Source organism: Pezoporus occidentalis, unplaced genomic scaffold (assembly GCF_034315485.1).
Source record: "Pezoporus occidentalis ecotype Australia unplaced genomic scaffold, CSIRO_AGI_Poc_V1 ctg194, whole genome shotgun sequence".
In the NCBI taxonomy this organism is placed as follows: Eukaryota; Metazoa; Chordata; class Aves; order Psittaciformes; family Psittacidae; genus Pezoporus; species Pezoporus occidentalis.
The window spans coordinates 1,282,774-1,302,848 of NW_026913791.1; the positions used below are offsets into that span (position 1 = coordinate 1,282,774).

Sequence of the window (20,075 nt, forward strand, 5' to 3'; positions counted from 1 at the left end):
AGGCACCCCAGCCAACAACTGAACCTGGCAGTAGCAGGGGACCATCTTTTTCCCTGTTCTTAGTCGAGCAGGGACAAACACCAGGAAATAATACCCAGCATCAGTGTGAGCCAATGTGTGTTCTGGCTGGCAAGAAGAGAGGAAGGGCTCTGCAGAGCTTCCCTTGCTTTCCCAATGTCCTTAGAGCAGCGTGCCTTGTGTGGTTGCTTCTTGCTACCGCTGGCGCCAGCAGAGATGTCTGTTTCAGCAGCCTCCCTTCTCACTGCTGGCCCCATTGTGTGACTTCATCTGCCTTCCTTGGCACAGTGTGGCACATGGTGGTATATGGCACTGTTAGCCCTACCACCCTCTGTCCCAACATAACTGCAGGGCCAGTATCTTCCTCTTGTACTTGGTGTTTGATCCCAAGTTAGTGCCCAGCACTGCAGAGGCTGAGGGTTGCCCCTTCCACTGGTACATCAGGCTCCTCACATCCCTTTGCTCCATGGAAAACACATCTGGCCCTGGCATTCATAGCACTGACCCCCATGGCTCCAAGAACCAGCCCTATGTCTCTGGAGTCTGGGCCAGTACATGCTTTCAGAGCCTGCTTTGCAGTCATCTTGCACACACAGGAGCTGGAGCCCAAGTACTGAAGCCCAGGCTCATCCATTCCCACTGTTTTATAAATCAGCACCCAGATGAGCACACCAGAGCTGAGCCCACTCATGGAGGCTGAGAAAGATGCAGCTAATTCAGTGTACCCCTGCTTGGGGAAGAGACTGGGGCCTGGCTTTATGTACGGGTGGCCCTGCCTCACTTAGCATTCTTTTGTTGGATGGATGACTCTTTTCTAACGCTAATGCACCACTCATCCTCTTCCAGAGGAGGGGGTCCAAATGGTCCCTTGCTTCAAGGCCTGTTGAGCAGCAGCAGCTCTGTGAAGGCCTGGCATGCCTGATCGTGGGCAAACCCTGTTAGACACTTGTGGGGTGAGCACATGGGGGAATCCTTGTTTTCCAGCCTGACTCAGTTCCTATGAGTAGTGTCTGTGTCTTCCTGGGAACCATTCCCAAAGCACCCTGCTGGGTCCCTGCCGACCATGCCAAGGGAGCCAGACGCTGCTTTCCAGCTGCTGCTGTTGCTCCCCCAGAGCCACCAAGCACTTTGTTTCTGCAGGTGTGAGACTGCTGAGACCTGTAGAAAATTCCCCTTGACAAAAGGGTCATGGGGACACCCCCAGCTTTATTTCCTTCCTCTAATGAAATGCAGATGCATGCTTCTTGGGAGACATAGGAGCTTCCTGCTGCTTTCCCTCCCTGCAGCCTGGGCAGCCCATGCTGAGCAGGCTTTGGAAACACAGCCCCAGGCCTCTCTCTGTTTTACTGAATTTATTTTACTAACTGTGTGTTTGCATTTTAAAGGCCTTTATAAGAAAGTCCTTTCCTTCATGGTGGAGGCTGAGTGGGAGCTAGAACAGCCTCTGACAACAGGCAGCAAATGGGGGGGATCTCAAATCTAAGGAGGGTTTCAGTGGTGGTGGGGTACTTGTCCCTGCAGAAGGGATGGGGGGACATCCCTGCCTGACATCCCCTGCTAGCAGACAAGCTAATGAAGCAGCCTCATTTTAGAAAGGTGCTGTAGGACCATAACAAATTACTGGTGAATTTAAGACAATTATTTCAGTCAATAGCTTAGGGCCAAACAAGCTTCTTAATATTCCTGCCTGTGAATTTTCCTTTGTGTGCGGGTGGCAGCTGTCTCTCTGCTTTGGTGCTGCCTTCTTGTTGCATTAATATGGGAGTTACAAAGGATTCTTCCTTGTTCAGGCACCATCCCTGTCCTTTGCAGGATCCCTGGGCAAGATTCTGGCATCACCCTGTACAGGATACTTGTCAAGAGCCTTGTGAACATGACAGCTTCTTCTGCCTGCAGGGCCCAGCAGAGCAATAGGCACAGGATGGTGTGCTGCCACTAGAGTTAACGCTTTGCCCTTTTTGCACAGGAGTCCCAGGCAGTGATTACATCAATGCTAATTACATCGATGGCTATCGGAAGCAGAACGCCTACATCGCCACACAGGGACCTCTGCCAGAAACCCTCAGTGACTTCTGGAGGATGGTGTGGGAACAGAGAACAGCAACTATAGTCATGATGACCAGGCTGGAGGAGAAGTCCAGGGTACAGTGTGTGCTTCCTCTCTTTTCTGGAGCTGGTGGTGCGGGCAGGAAAGAGGTATGGGAACCCAGGGAGAGGCAGGTCCAGTGGTGCTGCAGGCACCCCAGCAACAAGCGCCTTGTAAGGATATCCCCACAGACTGAAAGGGTAGCAAGACCTCCTGTTACCGTGCTGCTCATTAACCCCTGTCTTACATTCATGTTTCTTCACCAAAAGGATGGTCAGGCATTGGAACCGGCTGCCCAGGGAAGTGGTGCAATTGCCATCTCTGGAAGTGTTCAGAAATTGTGTAGATGAGGCCCTCAGTTACATGGCTTTGTGGTGGCCTTCACAGTCCGGGGGTGAAGGTTGGACTTGATGATCTGAAAGGTCTTTTCCAACCTAGCTGATTCTGTGATTTCTATGCACATGCATCCTTTCCCTGCCCACATCACTCGTGCCAAAGGGAGAAGGGAAAGCTCTGAGATGGAGAGTGTTGGCAGTCCCAGAAGCTGAGAAGCTGCAATGGGTAGGTGGTATCAGCAGCATCCTGCAGCTTGACAGGGCCCTGGCATCTCTGGCGATGAAGGCGAATGGCTGATGAGGTCTCGCAATAACAAGAGTAATTTATGCCTTCTCCAACGACGACATGTATAAATGATCAGCTCATGCTGCCAAGATTAGATATTCTGATGTAATAAATGCAAAGCTGCCTGCAAACTGTGGGGGCAGCATGAGGTGGAGAGGAAGGAGCAGCTGCAGATGATGCTTGTGGTGTCTCTTGACTGAGGTTCTTACTCAGCCCCTGAAGCAGGAGTTCATAACCTGTGACTGAAGTGCTTCTGTGCTCAGATGCATCCTTCGGGCAAAGCCTGCCCAAGCAGGAGCCACCTTCAGCCTCTCATGATTCAGTTTGTTCCTAAAAGTAAAATTTTAGCAGTGAGCATTTGTAGTTGCAGAATATTTTAGTGTTGCCATGCCAACAGCAGGAGAAGGGGCTGTGCACTCAAGCTGTGAAGCACTGGTTATTTTTAGCCCAATAAGCTCATTCTTGAGAAGCAGAAACTGTCAAGTTTGGGTTTAGTTAAAACTTTTGCCTGCATGCTCTCCCTCCCTTTCAAAGCTTTAGCACTGAAATGCTCACAAGGGTGTCCTAACCCACGCTGGCTGGGAGGAAGCAGCTGGAATAACCGATCACCATGGCAAAACAGATCTGCTTTTCCTACATATACAAAAATAGGCTTTGGTCATGGGCTTCCCCAGCTCTACAGATGTCCTACAGCCTGCAGGAAAAACAGTATTCCTTGGAGATGAGCTGCCTCTAGAGAACCAACCCAGCTTTGCACTGTGCTTCCCGCTGCACTGCCCTGCCTGCTCTGTCTGATGTCCACCCTCACTAACCCCATCCCAAACAGGGAGGTCAATTAACCTGACCCTTCCTGCAGCTCAGGGCTTGGCACATGCGCTAAGCAAGATCAGAAGCTACTGGTCAGTTGCTCTCTGCAGCTGAGGGTTAAATGGGGACTTCTTTGTGCCTCCACATTTCAATGATGGAACATATTCTGGTGTCCTCAACATAAAAAGGACATGGAACTGTTGGAACAAGTCCAGAGAAGGGCCACAAGGATGATCAGGGGACTGGAGCACCTCCCGTATGAAGACAGGCTGAGGAAGTTGGGGCTGTTCAGCCTGGAGAAGAGAAGGCTGCGTGGAGACCTCATAGCAGCCTTCCAGTATCTGAAGGGGGCCTATAGGGATGCTGGGGAGGGACTCTTCCATTAGGGACTGCAGTGACAGGACAAGGGGTAACGGGTTAAAACTTAAACAGGGGAAGTTTAGGTTGGATATAAGAAGAAAATTCTTTCCTGTTAGGGTGGTGAGGCACTGGAATGGGTTGCCTAGGGAATGCTCCATCCCTGGTGGTGTTCAAGGCCAGGTTGGACGAGGCCTTGGGTGTTACGGTTTAGTGTGAGGTGTCCCTGCCCATGGCAGGGGGGTTGGAACTTGATGATCTTAAGGTCCTTTTCAACCCTAACTATTCTATGATTCTATGTATTTGAAGTACGAGGAAAAACCCTTTTAGGTTGCCAAGTAAATTCCTGCCCAGAATTCTGACGCACTTAACTTCCAGGCTGCTTAGTTATGGAAGGCACTCCAAGGTGCATGTTTCACAAAGATAACGGGTTTCCTTTGACCCCACAGGCACTTGTCTTTGCCTGAGATGCCCGTGCTGTTGAGCCATGTGTTATCTCCCCATAGCACGCTCCTTGTCATGTCCTCCTGCAGGCAGGCAATTACCTCTTGCGGTAACAGTTCCTGTTCCGAACACAGTGTGTGTGGTCAGGCTTTTGGTCACAGGACAGGCACTGTGAATCCCTGTCATGGGCAAAGGGTGACCAGAGCCCTCACTGAAGCTGCAGGCAGCTGCATGCCCAGGCATGCTGCCCGCCCAGGCGTGCTGTCCAGGGCCTCTAGGCTGACCTGACTGGACCCAGACTTCAGCATTTGCTCCCCAGCACTGCCTGCCTATGCCCTTCTGGCTCTTTGGTGCATCCCCGGCACTAATGAGAAATGGGCAGTTTTGTTAAGCACCATAGGACAAGCAGGTTGCCAGGAGAGGCAGTGGGGAAGCCCAGCCACTCCTGAGTCGAAACAGCCCTGCACAGCAAGGGATGTGTTTGCTGGACACTGTAGGTGCCTCAGGGCACTCACTCACAGGAGGGCCCTGGTGGGGAGCTGGGATGTGGACTTGAGGAGATTGCTTTCTCTGGGTTTTTTTGTTGACTTCTCCAGCATCTTCCAAGGCAACATGGCTTTTAGCCTCTTCCTGCTCTGCTTTTCTTCATGTCCCTTTGGTGGTCGCTAGAGCTCATTCAGGAGCACACCTTTTGGGGGAACAAGGAAGATCCCGTTCACTGCCTATTGCTCCCAGCTTTCAGCATGAGTCACTGTTTTACAGTTTACTCCAGAGCATTCAAACCTCATCTGGTGCAACCCCTTAGATCCCTGCTCATTGCTGCCGGCTGATGTTCACAATGCTGTGGGACAGCACTGCTCCAGGCAGTCACACAGTGTCACAGCATTACCCACAGGTGACCTTGCTTGAAAGTCCCCTTACCCAGGGGTCCAGGCACAGGATTGTCTCTCCAGCCACAAAGCGTGGGGTGGGCAGCAGGGCCTCATGGTGAGATGCCCAGCTCAGAACAGGCTCTGCCACCTTCCTGAATGAGCTTCCCAAGTCCCTGTCGGCAGTGCTGTCTGTAGATAAGCCAGCCGGGATCAGCAGCAGCTTTGCAGCCCTGTAGGGGTGACACTGCTTTAAAGGGCTCCTGAGCTGCAGGGGAAGAAAAATCTTTAAAGAGCATCAGCTTTTATGGTCTGCAATTTCAGCTGGCTTGATGGTCCAAATCATCCTCCCTTTTTCATGTTTTCACAAAGCGAGAGGCACATAAAGGATAGAAATGGCTGGATTGTGCAATTTAGCTGCCTTCAAAGCTTTACAATCAGTTTCAGAATCATTTGGTGGCAGTTCAGAAACACACATTGTAGATTAGCTTTCCCAAAGCTGCAAGCGTGCCATGTCCCTGATGGGGGGTGTGTTGCATGAGAGAGGTATTAAATCAGGATTTCTCTTACCATGGGCTATCCCCAAGAGCCCGGCACGGCGAGGTCTCCCAGAGCAGTAGCAGTGCAGTAGCTTGTTCTGTCCCAGCCCAGAGCACCAAGCAGCCACCCCTGGGGTGTGATCTCCCCTGATGCTTCATGCCCCCAGGCAGAGATGCAAAGAGGATGGTTCTGAAGGGCTCTGAGGAAGAAAGGCCTGACAGCCACGTCCTGCTCTATTCCTTTTCCTGGCAGCAATGCCATCTGCAGCTTGTGAGTGGGGTTGGGAGCAGAGCACAGCTCTCGAGCTGAGGAGAGGTGCCCGGGTGCTCTTGGGCACAGGGCATCAAAGGGGAGGGACAGGAACCACTCAGCAAAGCTGCAGTAAATGACTGTTCAGGACATTATTGTGCTTCTTAAGTTAATGAGTAGCAAGCACTGCCAGAAGAAAACATCTCTTATCTGCTTTTACTGCCACAGTGCATCAGCTTCAGCATAAAATTTACAGAGCTTGAAAATGGGGCATAAACATTATGGGTAAATTTGGCAGAAAATGTGACTGACTCTTATCTGGTCATGAATAAATAATTTTCAATTACCAGCCCAGGCGCTGCTATTATCCTGCACAGGGAACTCCTCTGAAGTTTGTTTTGTGCTCGAGCACACATGGCCCTGTAGCATGTGTGTGGCAGGAGGGGACAGCTCAGGGAGCTGTGCTGCTCCACTGGAACATCCTTGCAAACCACACCGAGGCCTATACAGCAAGCAGCTGGCTCCTTCAGTATGTACAGAATGCCCTTCTGTTCTGCCCTCACCTCACCTCCTTCAGAGAGGGTCACATTATCACTGAGCCAGGCAAGGCAAACTCAGGTGGCTGGAGATGGAGATGGAGATGCAGATGCAGATGCAGCTGCCGCCTGCTTGTGGATAAGATCAGTTTAGCTGTGAAATAAGGTTTGTGACCTCCAAGCTGTTCACTCTGCAGCGAGTCAGTGCGAAATAACAGCCTGCTCTGTGCTAAGCGAGGAAGAGAAATCTTCTGAGATTTGTTCAGGGCTTGCCATGCTGGGAGCACACATCCAAGGCAGCACAGCAGCCTGAACAGCAGGAGACCGCAGGCAGGAGGCAGTGGAGCTGCTCTGGGTGTGCAGGTGCCTGCAGTACCCCATGAGGCAGCCTTGCTCCAAGCACTTCTGCCAGGGCAGCACTTACTGAGAGCAGATCCTAAAAAAACAGGGGCAGATGCATCCCTTTGACCCCAGGCTGCCACACTCCAGCAACCAGAGTGCAGGATGAGAGCTCTTCACTTTCACAAGCCCCACCCTCCTTAAAGTGCCTTCAATTAGAAGGCAGAACTTCATTGATTTCTAATTAAGCCTGTTGTTTCCCTTCCCACATGCTCCCCTATAAACACACTTGGCTAATAATTAAGTTTACTATTCCTTGACAAGCACAGATGATCTTCCATTCACTCCTTTCTCCTAGGGTGGGAAACCATTTTCAGCGCAGTGCACATGGGTGGAAATGAAGTCTTTCTCCTGTCAGCCAGGCACCACAGCTCAGCGGGGCGGGGGAGCCGGGTGCCAGATGAAATAGGGATGCTCAGGGTGCCAATTATATAGGGAGCTCAGGGCTGGGAAGAACAAAACTGGAGGAGTAGTTTGCAAACACTGAGCTGTGAATAGGAGGAGGAGGGCATCGAAGGTGTGCAGGGAGGGATGCACAGGGAGATGAAAGGATCAGAGGGATGGGACCCTGGGGGAGGTTTTAGGGCTCTCTGTAAAGTGGGCTGCAGCAGGAGCTGTGACCAGTAGCTCAAAGTGCTATGGCTGCAGATTTGGGAGGGAGAGATAAAGGAGCTGCAGGGCAGGGGTTCTCTAGAGAGTAGGAGTGTTCTCATGGTGGAACAGTGCTGCTGGCAAGAGCAGGCTAAAAGGATGGTTTGGCCACAGGCTGTGTCTTCTCACAGAGGGAGAGCAAGCTGTGACTGTGTCTAAGCTAGTATCTGTGCCTTGCTGCAGAGTTTTTGAAATACCTGGGAGATGCAGATTTCCAGGGATGTGCCACCTACCAGAGGGCAGGTTGGTGTTTCTTGTTGATGCTCAGTGCACTAAAGCTTACGGCAATGCAGAAAGGGTGGCAGGGTCAGCCCTGTGGACACAGCATCCAGGCTGGAGGCCTGGTATTGGCTGTGTCCCATCTTTCACCAGGATGGATTGCTGCTGGGGGCCTCGCTAGCAGGGGCACCCTGGAGACTACAGATGTTATGGGGAAAGGCAGTACCTGTTGTTATATTGTTGTGTATTGTGCTGTACTCAGAGCTCTGTCTGTCTTAGCTCAGTGCTGTGGGTCCAGGACTTTGGGCTGGGACAGCAGGGAGCTAGTGGGGATATAGGCTGCAAACCACCCCAAATGCCCAGCCAGGCCAGCGGCTCTGTGCTTCTTTCAATGTTCCAGTCACCAAACCCAGCAGCCAAGCACTGACCCTTTCTCCTCTCCTCCCTGCAGGTAAAGTGTGACCAGTACTGGCCAAGCCGGGGTACAGAAACCTATGGGATGATCCAGGTGACACTGCTGGACACAGTCGAGCTGGCAACCTACACCGTCCGCACCTTTGCACTGTACAAGGTATGGCTCTGGCTGGGCTTTTCCTGCTCCAGGTAATGCAGAGCTGCTCTCCTCCGCTATAGGGCCCACAAGCAGAGGCTGTGCCTGGCTTGGCCAAGCATGTGACTAGTCCATACATGAGCCATTTTTCACAGCTGGGCTGCAGTAGAACAACTGCAGGTTGTGCATCTGTCCACCACCAGATTTTGGCCGGGACACCTGATGCTCTCCTGTACACATTCCAGCCCTGTGATGGGCCCCAGAACGAGGACTATGCTTGCCTCTGGCGAGTGTACATGCAACAGCTGTCCTCCCATTAGAGGGACAACACGGGAAGCAGTGAATTTTCAGTACTTCTGTCACTAATAATGCAAATGGAGGGGCTGTGCTGACATGTGCTCAAGGCTTTCTCTTCTGCCTGCTGTGTACCTCATTAGTGTTTGGAAATCCCAGGGGCAATGCTAGCAGCAGCATGTCACAGCAGTGCAAATAGGCTTCAGAGCCAGCTGCCTCTGTGCATGACTGAGTCTGGGCTAGGAGCACAGCAGTGTGTGATGGAGACATGCTCACACCCCAGGAAGGCATCTCGTCTCCCCAGCAGTCACCCAGCCAGTCCTACTGCATTGCTGTGTTGATCACTCAGCCAAGCCAAGACAGGAGCAGGGCAGCCTCTGCAGACACCCACTGATCAGCCACCCTATGATGCAGAGGAGCAGGGAAGGAGCTGGCTGCTGTGGCCCTTCCATGCCCAGTGCCCATTTTCCCTGAACATGCAGTGAGTACACGGGTAGTGACCCCAGGCTGTGCAGAAAGGAGTCTTTCACCTTCCCTTCCGTCTGCTCTGCTGTCTCTATCAGCTGGCTTTCCACAGGGCATCTGTGTTTACAGAAGCTTTGCAAGAAGCCTACATTTTGCCTTCAGATTCTCAGTGGCAAAAGCCCAATACATGCATGATCACACACAGCATGACATGCCTGTTGTTACCCAGACAGCCGGGTACCTCATTACCCCATAAATGGGTTCCTGCCTAGGATGAGACTGTTCTCATGCAAAACAATTCCTCTTTGTCTTCAACAGAATGGCTCCAGTGAGAAGCGAGAGCTGCGGCAGTTCCAGTTCATGGCTTGGCCCGATCACGGGGTACCGGAATACCCTACCCCGATTCTAGCTTTCCTGCGACGGGTCAAGGCCTGTAACCCACCCGATGCTGGGCCCATGGTTGTCCATTGCAGGTAGGACTGGGTGTTTGCAAAGCTGCATCTGGGCTTGTGTCTTCCGGCTCCAGGAGCTTTAACTAAAAGTGAAGTCTCCTGTTCCTGCTGGGAAGGTTTAGCAGTAGCATCACCTGCACTTGGGCTGGGACAGCAACCAAGCAGTGGTAACATCTGTATTGCTGCTAGTCTGTCTGATTAAACAGCACTGCTGTGTGGAGGCCTCAAAAACCCCTATTTCCTGCAAAACTGCAAGTACCATTTAAAAATGATGTGTGCCCAGCTTAAGTAGGTGGTGCCTTTCAAAGGCACATCATTGACTGACAGGCATTCAGTAACCTCTGCAAACATTCATACATAATGTTTTCAGCAGAACTCTTTTGCAGGGTAAAAAGGCAGCTCTTTAAGCAAAATGTTCATCTACTAAGGCTCAGCATCTTCTCCAGGCAAGATTTATCTATACCAGCCGAGTGGGGACTATTACTGAGCAAACCACTCCATCATTGCTGTTCCAGCGTGCGCCTTACTAGCAGTGTTTAATTCTCTTCTTTCATGCTCTGTTTCAGATGGGAGTGGGGTGTAATTAACACACAAACAAGCTGTATTAAAGCCCTGTTAAGGATCTGACTTGCACCATAAATGAGGAAATGTCTAGCTCCCTATCTCTGCCTGTGTTTACATGTCATGGCAGCATGTCTGTTGTTTTCAGGGTGCTCTCAGGGTGAGGAGTTTGGGGATTGCTACTGCCCTTTTAACAGACATGGAAAGGCATCCAGTGCTTGAGCAAAAGGCTCAGCATGGACATGCATGATCTCACCTTTCTGCTTTTCCCTCTCAGGCTGGCTGTCCTTGTTTTATGGGTTAGGAAACAGTGACCCAGATTAGAGGACAAACAGGCTTGAAATTACGGGCTTTGCTGGTGTTGGGGCCCAGCCTGGACTTCGGATCTTATACCTTCGTGCACACTCTCCTGCCTGTTAACACATTTCTTCTTCCCTTGAGGAGGTGCTGCTAGGCACCGCAGGGACCAGCAGAATGGCACAGTGTCCTTTCTGCTCCATAAGTGAACAGGGAGCAGAGAAGGGCTGAGTAGCCTCCCACATTCTCAGTGCCTCTCTCCCTAGCTCCTCCTGCTGTCTCTTGTTTGGGGCTTAGCTCGTTAGCCCTCAGTGTGAGGAGCAGCCTTTATTCCCCCTGTGCGCTCTAGGTCTGGGTGCTCTCTTAAGCAAGAGCAGAGCTTGCATGGCATCAGTAGGAGATGATCATCTGAGGCCATGTGCTTTGTTCCCACAGTGCCGGCGTGGGCCGAACTGGTTGCTTCATTGTCATCGATGCCATGCTGGAGCGGATGAAGCATGAGAAGACTGTGGACATCTATGGCCACGTGACGTGCATGCGCTCTCAGCGCAACTACATGGTGCAGACAGAGGACCAATACATCTTCATCCACGAGGCCTTGCTGGAGGCAGCCACGTGCGGCAATACAGAGGTGCCTGCACGCAACCTCTTTGCTCACATCCAGAAGCTGACCCAGGTGCCACCAGGAGAGAGTGTTACTGCAATGGAGCTGGAATTCAAGGTTGGTGGCAGAGCCCCAGCACCCCTCTTACCTGGCACCCTGTCTCTGCCTACACAGCCCCACCAGGCCGCTCCCACAGGGGCTGGGAGATGAAAGCCATGGATCATTACAGACAGTTATTCTTTTGTGTGTTTCTAAACCAGGTAGGCAGTGATTTAAAATGCATTTGAATTGTAAAGCTTGTGTCGGCCATGGTCCCCCCTGGATTGGCAGCTGCTGGGGAGGATATAAAAGGCAGATGGATGCGCAGTTCTCAGCAGCACGTTCTGCTCTAGGTTCACTGTGCGGCAGGAGATGCATCTGAAATCAGATGCAGATCGTGTTAGTGATAATTGATGTTACTGTGAGCAACTTGTCTGGAAATGGCTCCAATTCAAATATGTGAGATGTTTCTAGTCTCATTTCTGCAGTGCTGAACTTCTTATCTTTTAACCACCTCAACACCAAGCCTCGATGTCTAGAATTGGTGAAGGCAGTGTTTTAAGGCACACTGGTTTTGGAAATCCAAGCCCACATTTTGCTGTCTGTATCTATGAATGCCAAATGCAGATACTTATTACAGCCTTGGAGATGGAAGTGAGCTTGGGTAAGCGCCCATATTCTCAGATTAGGTGCATTAGTCCAGTGAACTCATGGTGGGGAGTATAGCTCATGCAGAGAGGCAACAGACCGTGCAGGCTGTGAAATGAACTGCAGCAATACTGCTTCACCCTGGGGATTCCTTCCAAGTGACAAAGGAGCAGGAGAAGTAAAATACTGGCTTTCTGTGTAAACTGGGAACAACTGAGCAGCTCTGTCCTGTGGTTACCAAAGCTGACAGTGTCCTGGGCTTGAGACAGTAGAACATGCTGAATTAGTATCTCATGGTGACACCTGCCCTCAAGAGAGCCATAGAATTAGGCTCAACTCTAGCAACTCTCTTATAAGAAAGGCAAAAATTTGTTGGTTCTCCAAGGGCCTCTTTAGAACAGTAATAAAATTTGCCCCTCTCTGCGCCCTGGCAGTGTCCATTGTATGGAAAACCCTGGGGAGCAGGATAAGGGAGGGCCTCACATGGCTGCATCACTCCCCAGGGAGCAACCCTGTCCTTTTGCAGGGAGCCGCTGCCACATGTAGAAGAAGAGTGGCTCTGGAGATGCTGGAGAGAATCTTTTGGAGAAGGGAATGGGCCAAGAGTGGGGACTTCTGTTTGAATGTCTCTGCCAATAGATCTTAGTAACACATTTATCATGACTCCAGTTTACATGCCTCAAAGAGAACCGTAAAATGTCTCGCAGTAGCCCAAAATAGATCTTCTTTACCTAAAACTGTCACAGTTCTCACATTTTTCATGTGTTCTTCTGGGGTGAGAAGTAAATAGCAAGACATTGTTGGAAGATGGAAAGCTTTCCTTCCCTGATGCCACCAGGCATGTGTCTTTGGTTCATTGAGGTACAGTGCTTCATGTCCTGGTCCTTTGTGAGTGAGAGGGCTGCTGTGGGTCTCCGCTCTGCTATGTGTGGCTTTGGGGTTGTGCCAGCAGGTCAGTGCAGGTGGTTCCCCTGCTGTTACCTACAGCCATGCACCAAAAGCGAGCAGTGAGGGCACGCCATGCCTAGATGTGCATTGCCATGGCAGAGGGGCCATCACAATCCTGAAAACCAGACTGATCACTGGGAAATAGAGCAGTCGGGTGCAGCCTCCTCATAATGTGGTGCCAGAGTCCTTCGTCTGGTCTGGAAAGACTTGTCCCCAGTAGTTGTCCCTCAGGCAGAGGAGGGAAGGTGGCTGCATGCCCAGAGAGACTCCTGTGTGCCCTGCTGCCAGGGTCCCATTTTCCCCTTCTGTATTCCCAGCAGGCGTCTGACATGTTTCCTTCTCTTCCAGCTGCTGGCCAACTCTAAAGCACATACCTCACGTTTCATCAGTGCCAACCTCCCATGCAACAAATTCAAGAACCGCCTCGTGAACATCATGCCGTACGAGCTGACACGAGTCTGTCTGCAGCCCATCCGGGGTGTCGAGGGCTCTGATTACATCAATGCCAGCTTCATCGATGGGTACAGGTAAGGGCCACCCTGAGGTGCCTGTACCAGCCTGTCCTGCCTGCTTGGGAACCATGGCAGAGCTGCCTTCTCCTCTTTCCCAAGGACTGGTCCTGGCTGCCTAGGGGTTGGTTGGGGATCACTGTTGTGTTTTATGTTTCCCTCAGACTTCTCACAGGCACTGCAGTGCGTATAGTTACAGTATGTAAAGACTGCTAGTGAGTGAGTGCTGCCAGCCTGGCTGGTATTGCTGTAGACAGATGCCCGCATGGCTGGGGTGGGAGGCTGTGCTGGCTTCTGCCAAGGTTTATAGGATCTTCTGGTAGGCATCCCTTGGCATGTGTTTTATATCTGCAGCATCTAAAACAAACCTGCCCCCTCTCACTAACTGTAGAAACCAGAGGTAGAAGTGCATTGCATGACGGATCCAAGCAGCAGCCCAAGACTCACTGTCCCATATCTTGATTTTGGGGGACTCTGTGGATCCTCAGGCAGGGCTGGTGCTGGACACTGGGGAGCCTGTCACTGGGTTCTGCTGCCCAGGATAGCTTTTAGAAAGCACAGATTAAGATCTAGTGGGACAATAATAATAACATTTTCTGTATCTAGCTGGCATCACATTCTCAGCTGCTAAGGAGAATGTTCTTCTCTTTAAGGAGAGAATGCAGAGAAACAGCCCAGTGGCCACATCTCCTTCCCAGCCAACTCCAAGACAGTAATCCAGACCAAATCCCAGTGATGCATGTACAAGGGTTGTTGCTGTCACCTCTCTGTGCACCATTGCAGTAGTCACCCAGTGCAGGAGTGGGGGATACAACAATGGATTTAGCACAGTCCACCTCCAGCTTGGCTCTGCCCAAACGTTTCTTATGGGCTGGTGACCTCGCAGGAGCAACAGGCACTGTCAAAGGGAACAGATGTAGGTGCAGCCAGGCCAGCGCTCTGTGCGTCTGTTGGTGCTTCAGTAAGCAAACTGAGGAAGAGGTTCCAGGGGGAAGGGGTACATGGAGGGAAGAGCGGGCAGGGAGCAGAAGGAGAGCAACCCTGGGAGCATCCCGACATGGCAGAGCTGCAGTGAGCCAGGGTGGGACAGAGTAATGGTGAAGGAGGAAGGGTCTGTAGGAAAGCTGTCATGGAGCAGCCTCTGCTCCTCCTGGCCTGTGTGGCTCTGAGCCATCCAGCACTGCGGCATTACTGTGGCCGCCTGCCCTCATGCCTACCCTGGCAGCCCTGTGTGACAGGCAGGCTGTAGCCGCTGCGTCCTGGCTCCACAGCCACGGACTAAGAGCGATCCTGGTTTTGCTGCTTGCTGATGCTCCAGAGGGAGGGCTGCCAGCACAGCAGGTGGTACCATTTCATGTGCTACCTACCCCATTCCTGAAGAGCGCTGTTACCTCTTCCTGTTCTTTCCTTTGAACCAAGTAATCGTCTCAGTATTATCTAAAGAGATCAGTTGGCCCAAGGTCACATCACTGAATCTGCATCTACTACCTCTTCTGTTTCGTTCTGCACCCCCACTCCCTGCTTTTTATAATGTCTTATAAATCCACCTTGAAGCAGCTCCTCTCCATCCTGCACGTTACAGCTGTCCTGCAGCACGTTCATTAATTTTTAGCACCCGTGGAGAGATGGAGTGCTGGATGGGAGGATGCTGCCTCTCATCCCGCGGGCTCCGGCGCCTCTCTGTGGTGAAGCGAGACCATGTCATAGAATCAAAGAATGATTTGGGTTGGACGGGATCTTAAAGCTCATTTAGTTCCAACCCCTGCCATGGGCAGGGGCACCTTCCACTAGACCAGGTTACTCAAGCCCCGTCCAACCTGGCCTTGAACACTGCCAGGGATGGGGCAGCCACAGCTTCTCTGGGCACCCTGTGCCAGCGCCTCAGCACCCTCATAGTGAAGAATTTCTTCATAATGTCCAACTGAAATCTCCTTTCTGTCTGATTAAAGCTATTCCCTATTGCCCTGTCACTACATGTCCTTGTGAAAAGTCCCTCTCCAGATTCCTTGTAGGCCGCCTTTAGGTATTGGAAGACTGTTATAAGGTCTCTCCTGAGCCTTTTCTTCTCCAGGCCAAACAAGCCCATCTCTCAGCCTGTCTGCACTGCCTGTGTGGCACCAGACTCGTCATGTCTCTCACAGGCAGCACCAGTGTGCTAGGCTGGGCACTAAGCAAGCCAAAGAACCAGCATGGCAGAGCCGGCCCTTCTCAGAGGCCCAAGCACTAAGGGTGCTTTCTTGAGTATGGGGGCCATGGGCTGGTCAAGCTCTCTTTCACACGGGACATTCTGAGAGATGCTCTGGTTCATAGCGGAACCAGGGACAAATTTTCAAGCTCCAGAAAAGCTGGCAAAACAGTTTTAATGGTTTCTACACTGCTGGAATTGCTTCCAGTAATTAGCAGGTGTGCAGGATCCAAGTGACAGGATGCAGTTGCTCTGTGTCTTTCGATGCAATGGGAGGGACAGGGATGCTGAAGTGAGTGAAAGTGCAGGAACCCAGGGGTGCTGCTGGGATCATCCCCAAGCACAGCCCATCCTTCCAGCTTGGATGGGTGCTGAGAAGGCTTTAAAGTGCAGCAACGCTGGGGATAAGCAGCAGCAAGAGGCTGGGCTGGGGACACTGTCAGCCCAGCAAGGACTAGGAGCCTTTCTGGATCCTGCACTTGATGGTGCTCACTGTGTTTGTAGGGAGAAGACGTGCTGGGCAGGCTCATCGCCCCCCCCAAGCCCATGGCTAGTCTGAGACCTTCCTCCTGCAGCTGCATTGTCAGCCCTGCTCCCTGCTGCATGAGGGTCCTGCTTCCAGCCCCCAGGAGAGCTGGTCTGAGCACCACTGTGTTTGTTGCAGGCAGCAGAAGGCCTACATCGCCACGCAGGGACCACTGGCTGAGACCACGGAAGATTTCTGGCGGATGCTCTGGGAGCACAACTCCACCATCGTGGTGATGTTGACAAAGCTGCGTGAGATGGGCAGGGTATGAATCCTGCTGGGGGGAGAAGGGGGCTGTGTGCTGCTGTCTGTGGGCACCTCAGCTCACCCCAGTCCGTCCCCAGCACGAGGTGCTCTGGGACAGCCTCCTGCTGGCGTGTCCTGTGCCTGACCCTGTGGCCCCACAGCCACAAATGCTGTGGGGGTGAGAGGGAGGAGCAGCAGCTTGTTGGTCCTGCTGTCTTACCATGCTCCTCTTCCACAGGAGAAGTGCCACCAGTACTGGCCTGCAGAGCGCTCTGCCCGGTACCAGTACTTCGTGGTGGACCCAATGGCAGAGTACAACATGCCACAGTACATCCTCCGGGAGTTCAAGGTGACGGATGCCAGGGTAAGTGCAACTGCTGGCTCCCCAGCTCCCCTGCCTCCTGTGCCTCTATCCTGCCCAGGTTGGCAGAGGGAGTGTGCAGCAGCTCCTGCAGAAACTGGAAGGCAAGGTACTGCCTTGCACTGCAGGCAGAAAGGGCTTCTGCCCCCCACCTGCTGCTCCTCTCACCACAAGTTCCTTCCTTGCCAGCTGTGTCAGCCCTGGTGAATAGCTCAGGGACCCCTATCAGCACCAGACCCCACTTTGCCTGTGCTACGCACTTGGGCAAGCATTCAGCATGGGCTCCCCTGCACCTGGAGTCTCTGTGTGCAGCATCTGAGTGGGTGCAGGACCCCTTTGTGACAGTAAATGTGGTCCTAGGGTGGAGCTGAGCCCCAGACAGGACCAGGGCACTGACCCCAGAGGGGCCCAAAGCCCTGCTCAGCTCAGCCACATTGGGGTGAACACGGGAGAGCAGACGCAGGCCCCAAGCTCTCAGCAGAAGGTCTGCCTGGGCTCCTCCATGTCCTGTGCACCTTCTCACCTGGCCTGGGGCGGGGGTCTAAGAGCAGGTCAGCAGCACCAGTGCTGAGGGGAGCAAGATCAGCCCCTCACCCATGGTTCACATCTTAACACCCCTGTCCCCACAGGACGGCCAGTCACGGACCATCCGCCAGTTCCAGTTCACAGACTGGCCTGAGCAAGGAGTGCCAAAGACAGGAGAGGGCTTCATCGATTTCATTGGGCAGGTGCATAAGACCAAGGAGCAGTTCGGTCAGGACGGGCCCATCACAGTGCACTGCAGGTGAGTGGGGACAGATCAGCCCTCAGAGATGACCCCTGCCTCACTAACTCTGGCAGCTGCCAGCTTCCTGCACTTGGTGCCCCTCCTGCACACCACTGGCAAGAGGCAGGCAGGGGACAAGAAGGCAGCAACATCCATGGGTGCCATTTGTAGCTCCTTGGAAGACTCCTCGAGCAGGGCAGGGCGCTACACCAGCTTGGCCCAGAGACAAGGCAGAATTGGTGGGCCCCATAGGGCTCAGGGGGCACTTCAGGCTGGCAGTGTCCCTGTGGGCCCCCCTGTGGCAGGTCACTCTGCTCCATGAGCTGGGCCCACTTGCACCACTGCTAGATAGTGCAAGCAGAGCCTCACTGGGGTGGCAGGTCTCTAATGGCACCTCTTGCTCCCTCTGCACAGCGCTGGAGTGGGGCGCACAGGCGTGTTCATCACGCTCAGCATCGTGCTGGAGAGGATGCGCTACGAGGGGGTGGTGGACATGTTCCAGACGGTGAAGACCTTGCGGACGCAGCGGCCAGCCATGGTGCAGACAGAGGTGAGCATGCCATCCTCCCTGGGGCGGTGGGAGAGCTGTAGGAGAAGGGAGGGGAGCTGATACCTCTGGATGTTGAACCTGCTGCCCACTGTCACTGTGTTCCCACTTCCCATGTTGCCCCCTTGCTGCCTTGCAGGACCAGTACCAGCTGTGCTACAGAGCAGCACTGGAGTATCTCGGCAGCTTTGACCACTATGCAACGTAACTAGTGCTTTCCTCCAGTCGCGGTGGGGATGTCTAGGAGTGGAGATGGGTCCCTCTGAGCCAGAGCTGCCCATTCCTCAGTCCTTCTGTACAGAGGGAGGTGCTGCCCAGGCAGCAGACCTCCACACCAACCAGTTTGACCACGGCATTTAGGAACTTCGCCCCAGCGCCAAACGAGGGAATCTGACTCCAAAAGCATTTCCAGCCTCTGGCTGAATTTCTGCTCATGTGCATCTCTCGCCCTCTCTCACGCCGACTGCATTTCACAGCGAGGCTTTAGGTGGGTGGAATGGGGTCTTTTTTTAAACATGTAAAATAGTTACTAGTGGTTTTTATAATCTCCTCTCTCTTTATTTTTTATTGTTTGCAAGTCTTAATGTTTTGCCCAGGCAGAACTGGACCCACCAGACCCTTGGGAGTTGGGCTTTTAGGGTTTTGTTCTTTTTATTTCCTTTTGCTTTTCCATTTTTTTACTGCCCTGTGTTTGTTTCAACCCAGTCACTGCTGGTTCTGCCCATTTTAGTGCAGCTTCCTTGGTAATTCGCAGCAGCTGGCTTGTGGTTCCTGCCCGGCTCCATTCCCCATAGGCTGCTTTTTAATCCTCTGTAGAATATTAAATTTCATGGAACTGGACCTAAGCTACCAATTATTTTTTTAGCCTTTCCCCTCCCCCCCATTATTTCCTGAGTAGGTTTGGGTTTGGGAGGGCATCTGGGGTCACCAGACAAGTGGTCCCCTTTGTCAGCTGGCAACCATTCAGTGCTATTCCGATGCGTGTTAAACCAATCCAGTGACCGTGTGTATTGGCAGATCCCGATATGACGTGAGTTGTCGTCGCCTTGTTTGTGAGAGACCCGAAATCCCGGGCTCTGGGCTTCGGAGTCTCTTTTTTGTGTGTTTCACTGGGAAGCAGGCAGGAGAAAGGAGTGGGCCCCATACTTCCCTGGGAAGGGGCTGGAAAGAGCGAGACACGGCCCTTTTTGTTTATCCCCCGGTTCCGTGCGTGCAAGCACCATTCTGTCACCTCTCACCAGTGACATGCATCAAAAGCATTTTCAATTCAAGGAGCACAAGCCCAGCCACCCTCAGAGCAGAGCCGGGCCGGCTCTCTTTGGAAAGCAGGGTACTGCAGGGAAGGGGAGGGGAGGGGAGTACACATGGCTTCAGAGGTTGGGTGTATCTATAATTTCTGCTATCCTGCAAATGTTAAAAGTCACTAGGACATCGTACTTTCCGCTACTTCAGGACGTTCTAATGAACCAATGTGGCAAGACTACTGGACTTAATTTAATGGTACTATATATTAATACTCCTTATTATATCACGCTTGCACTAAAGGCAGGGAGTGAGCAGCCCTCTTTCGAGTGCATTGAGTTATGAATAAAGGTGGTGGAAGGGTATCTAATTGTATTATCACATGTATTCCGAATGTTAAGAAATCCAAGCTACGTTGAAATCAGCAATCCAGGGTTGGTAATGTTGGAGGACACATTCATTTTTACCTTGTGGATGCATAGTGCTGTAGGGGTCACTGTTGTATACAGTCTGTTTTCTATTTGTTAATAAAAAAAATCTACAGCATCATTGCATAATTCTTGATGTTAATAAATTTGAATAATTGGGTTTCATACAAGCTGGCTTTGCTGTCTGTTTCTTCAGCAACAAGCAGAGGCCATAGGGTCCCTCAGTGATGGGCTTGCTTCTCAGCCTCTTGCCACCAAAGTCCTTCCCAATGGGCACATCCCAGCCATGAGTACCCCACACTTTCCTCAGGGACCCTGTGCTAGCAGGGAGCTCGGAGATCCTCTGTGACATCCCCATGTGTGCTCACCTCCTGCCCACCTGCAGCCGTACCAGGGTGCGCCGAGAGTCCCTGTCACTGCCGAGAATGGCTTCTGCCATCTCTTTGCAGACATGGCCCCCTCTGGGTCCCCTCCTTTTTCCCAAGGATGGATTATTCTTCACATGAAGAAGCCTATTCTTCACATGAAGAAGCCTTCACATGAATGACACCTTCCCCACCTGCTTTAGTGCCAGTTACTAATCCCCAGAAGACCCCGGCATGTAGCAGGAT

At 52.3% G+C, this 20,075-nt stretch overlaps 1 protein-coding gene across 14 annotated transcripts in view; it reads left to right on the forward strand.

Moving 5' to 3' along the window:
• PTPRF (protein tyrosine phosphatase receptor type F) overlaps positions 1 to 19,634 on the forward strand; it is a 400,395-nt gene extending 380,761 nt beyond the window's left edge. For all 14 annotated transcript variants that reach the window (XM_062617270.1, XM_062617271.1, XM_062617275.1 and 11 more), the window contains 10 exons: positions 1,985 to 2,160; positions 8,248 to 8,367; positions 9,424 to 9,578; positions 10,851 to 11,136; positions 13,003 to 13,181; positions 16,013 to 16,139; positions 16,359 to 16,484; positions 17,111 to 17,265; positions 17,662 to 17,797; positions 17,934 to 19,634. In XM_062617270.1, coding sequence (XP_062473254.1) covers positions 1,985 to 2,160; positions 8,248 to 8,367; positions 9,424 to 9,578; positions 10,851 to 11,136; positions 13,003 to 13,181; positions 16,013 to 16,139; positions 16,359 to 16,484; positions 17,111 to 17,265; positions 17,662 to 17,797; positions 17,934 to 18,002 — 1,529 coding nt within the window. In that variant the 3' untranslated portion in view covers positions 18,003 to 19,634. The remainder of the gene's footprint in view (positions 1 to 1,984; positions 2,161 to 8,247; positions 8,368 to 9,423; positions 9,579 to 10,850; positions 11,137 to 13,002; positions 13,182 to 16,012; positions 16,140 to 16,358; positions 16,485 to 17,110; positions 17,266 to 17,661; positions 17,798 to 17,933) is intronic.
• Positions 19,635 to 20,075: the final 441 nt, after the last annotated feature.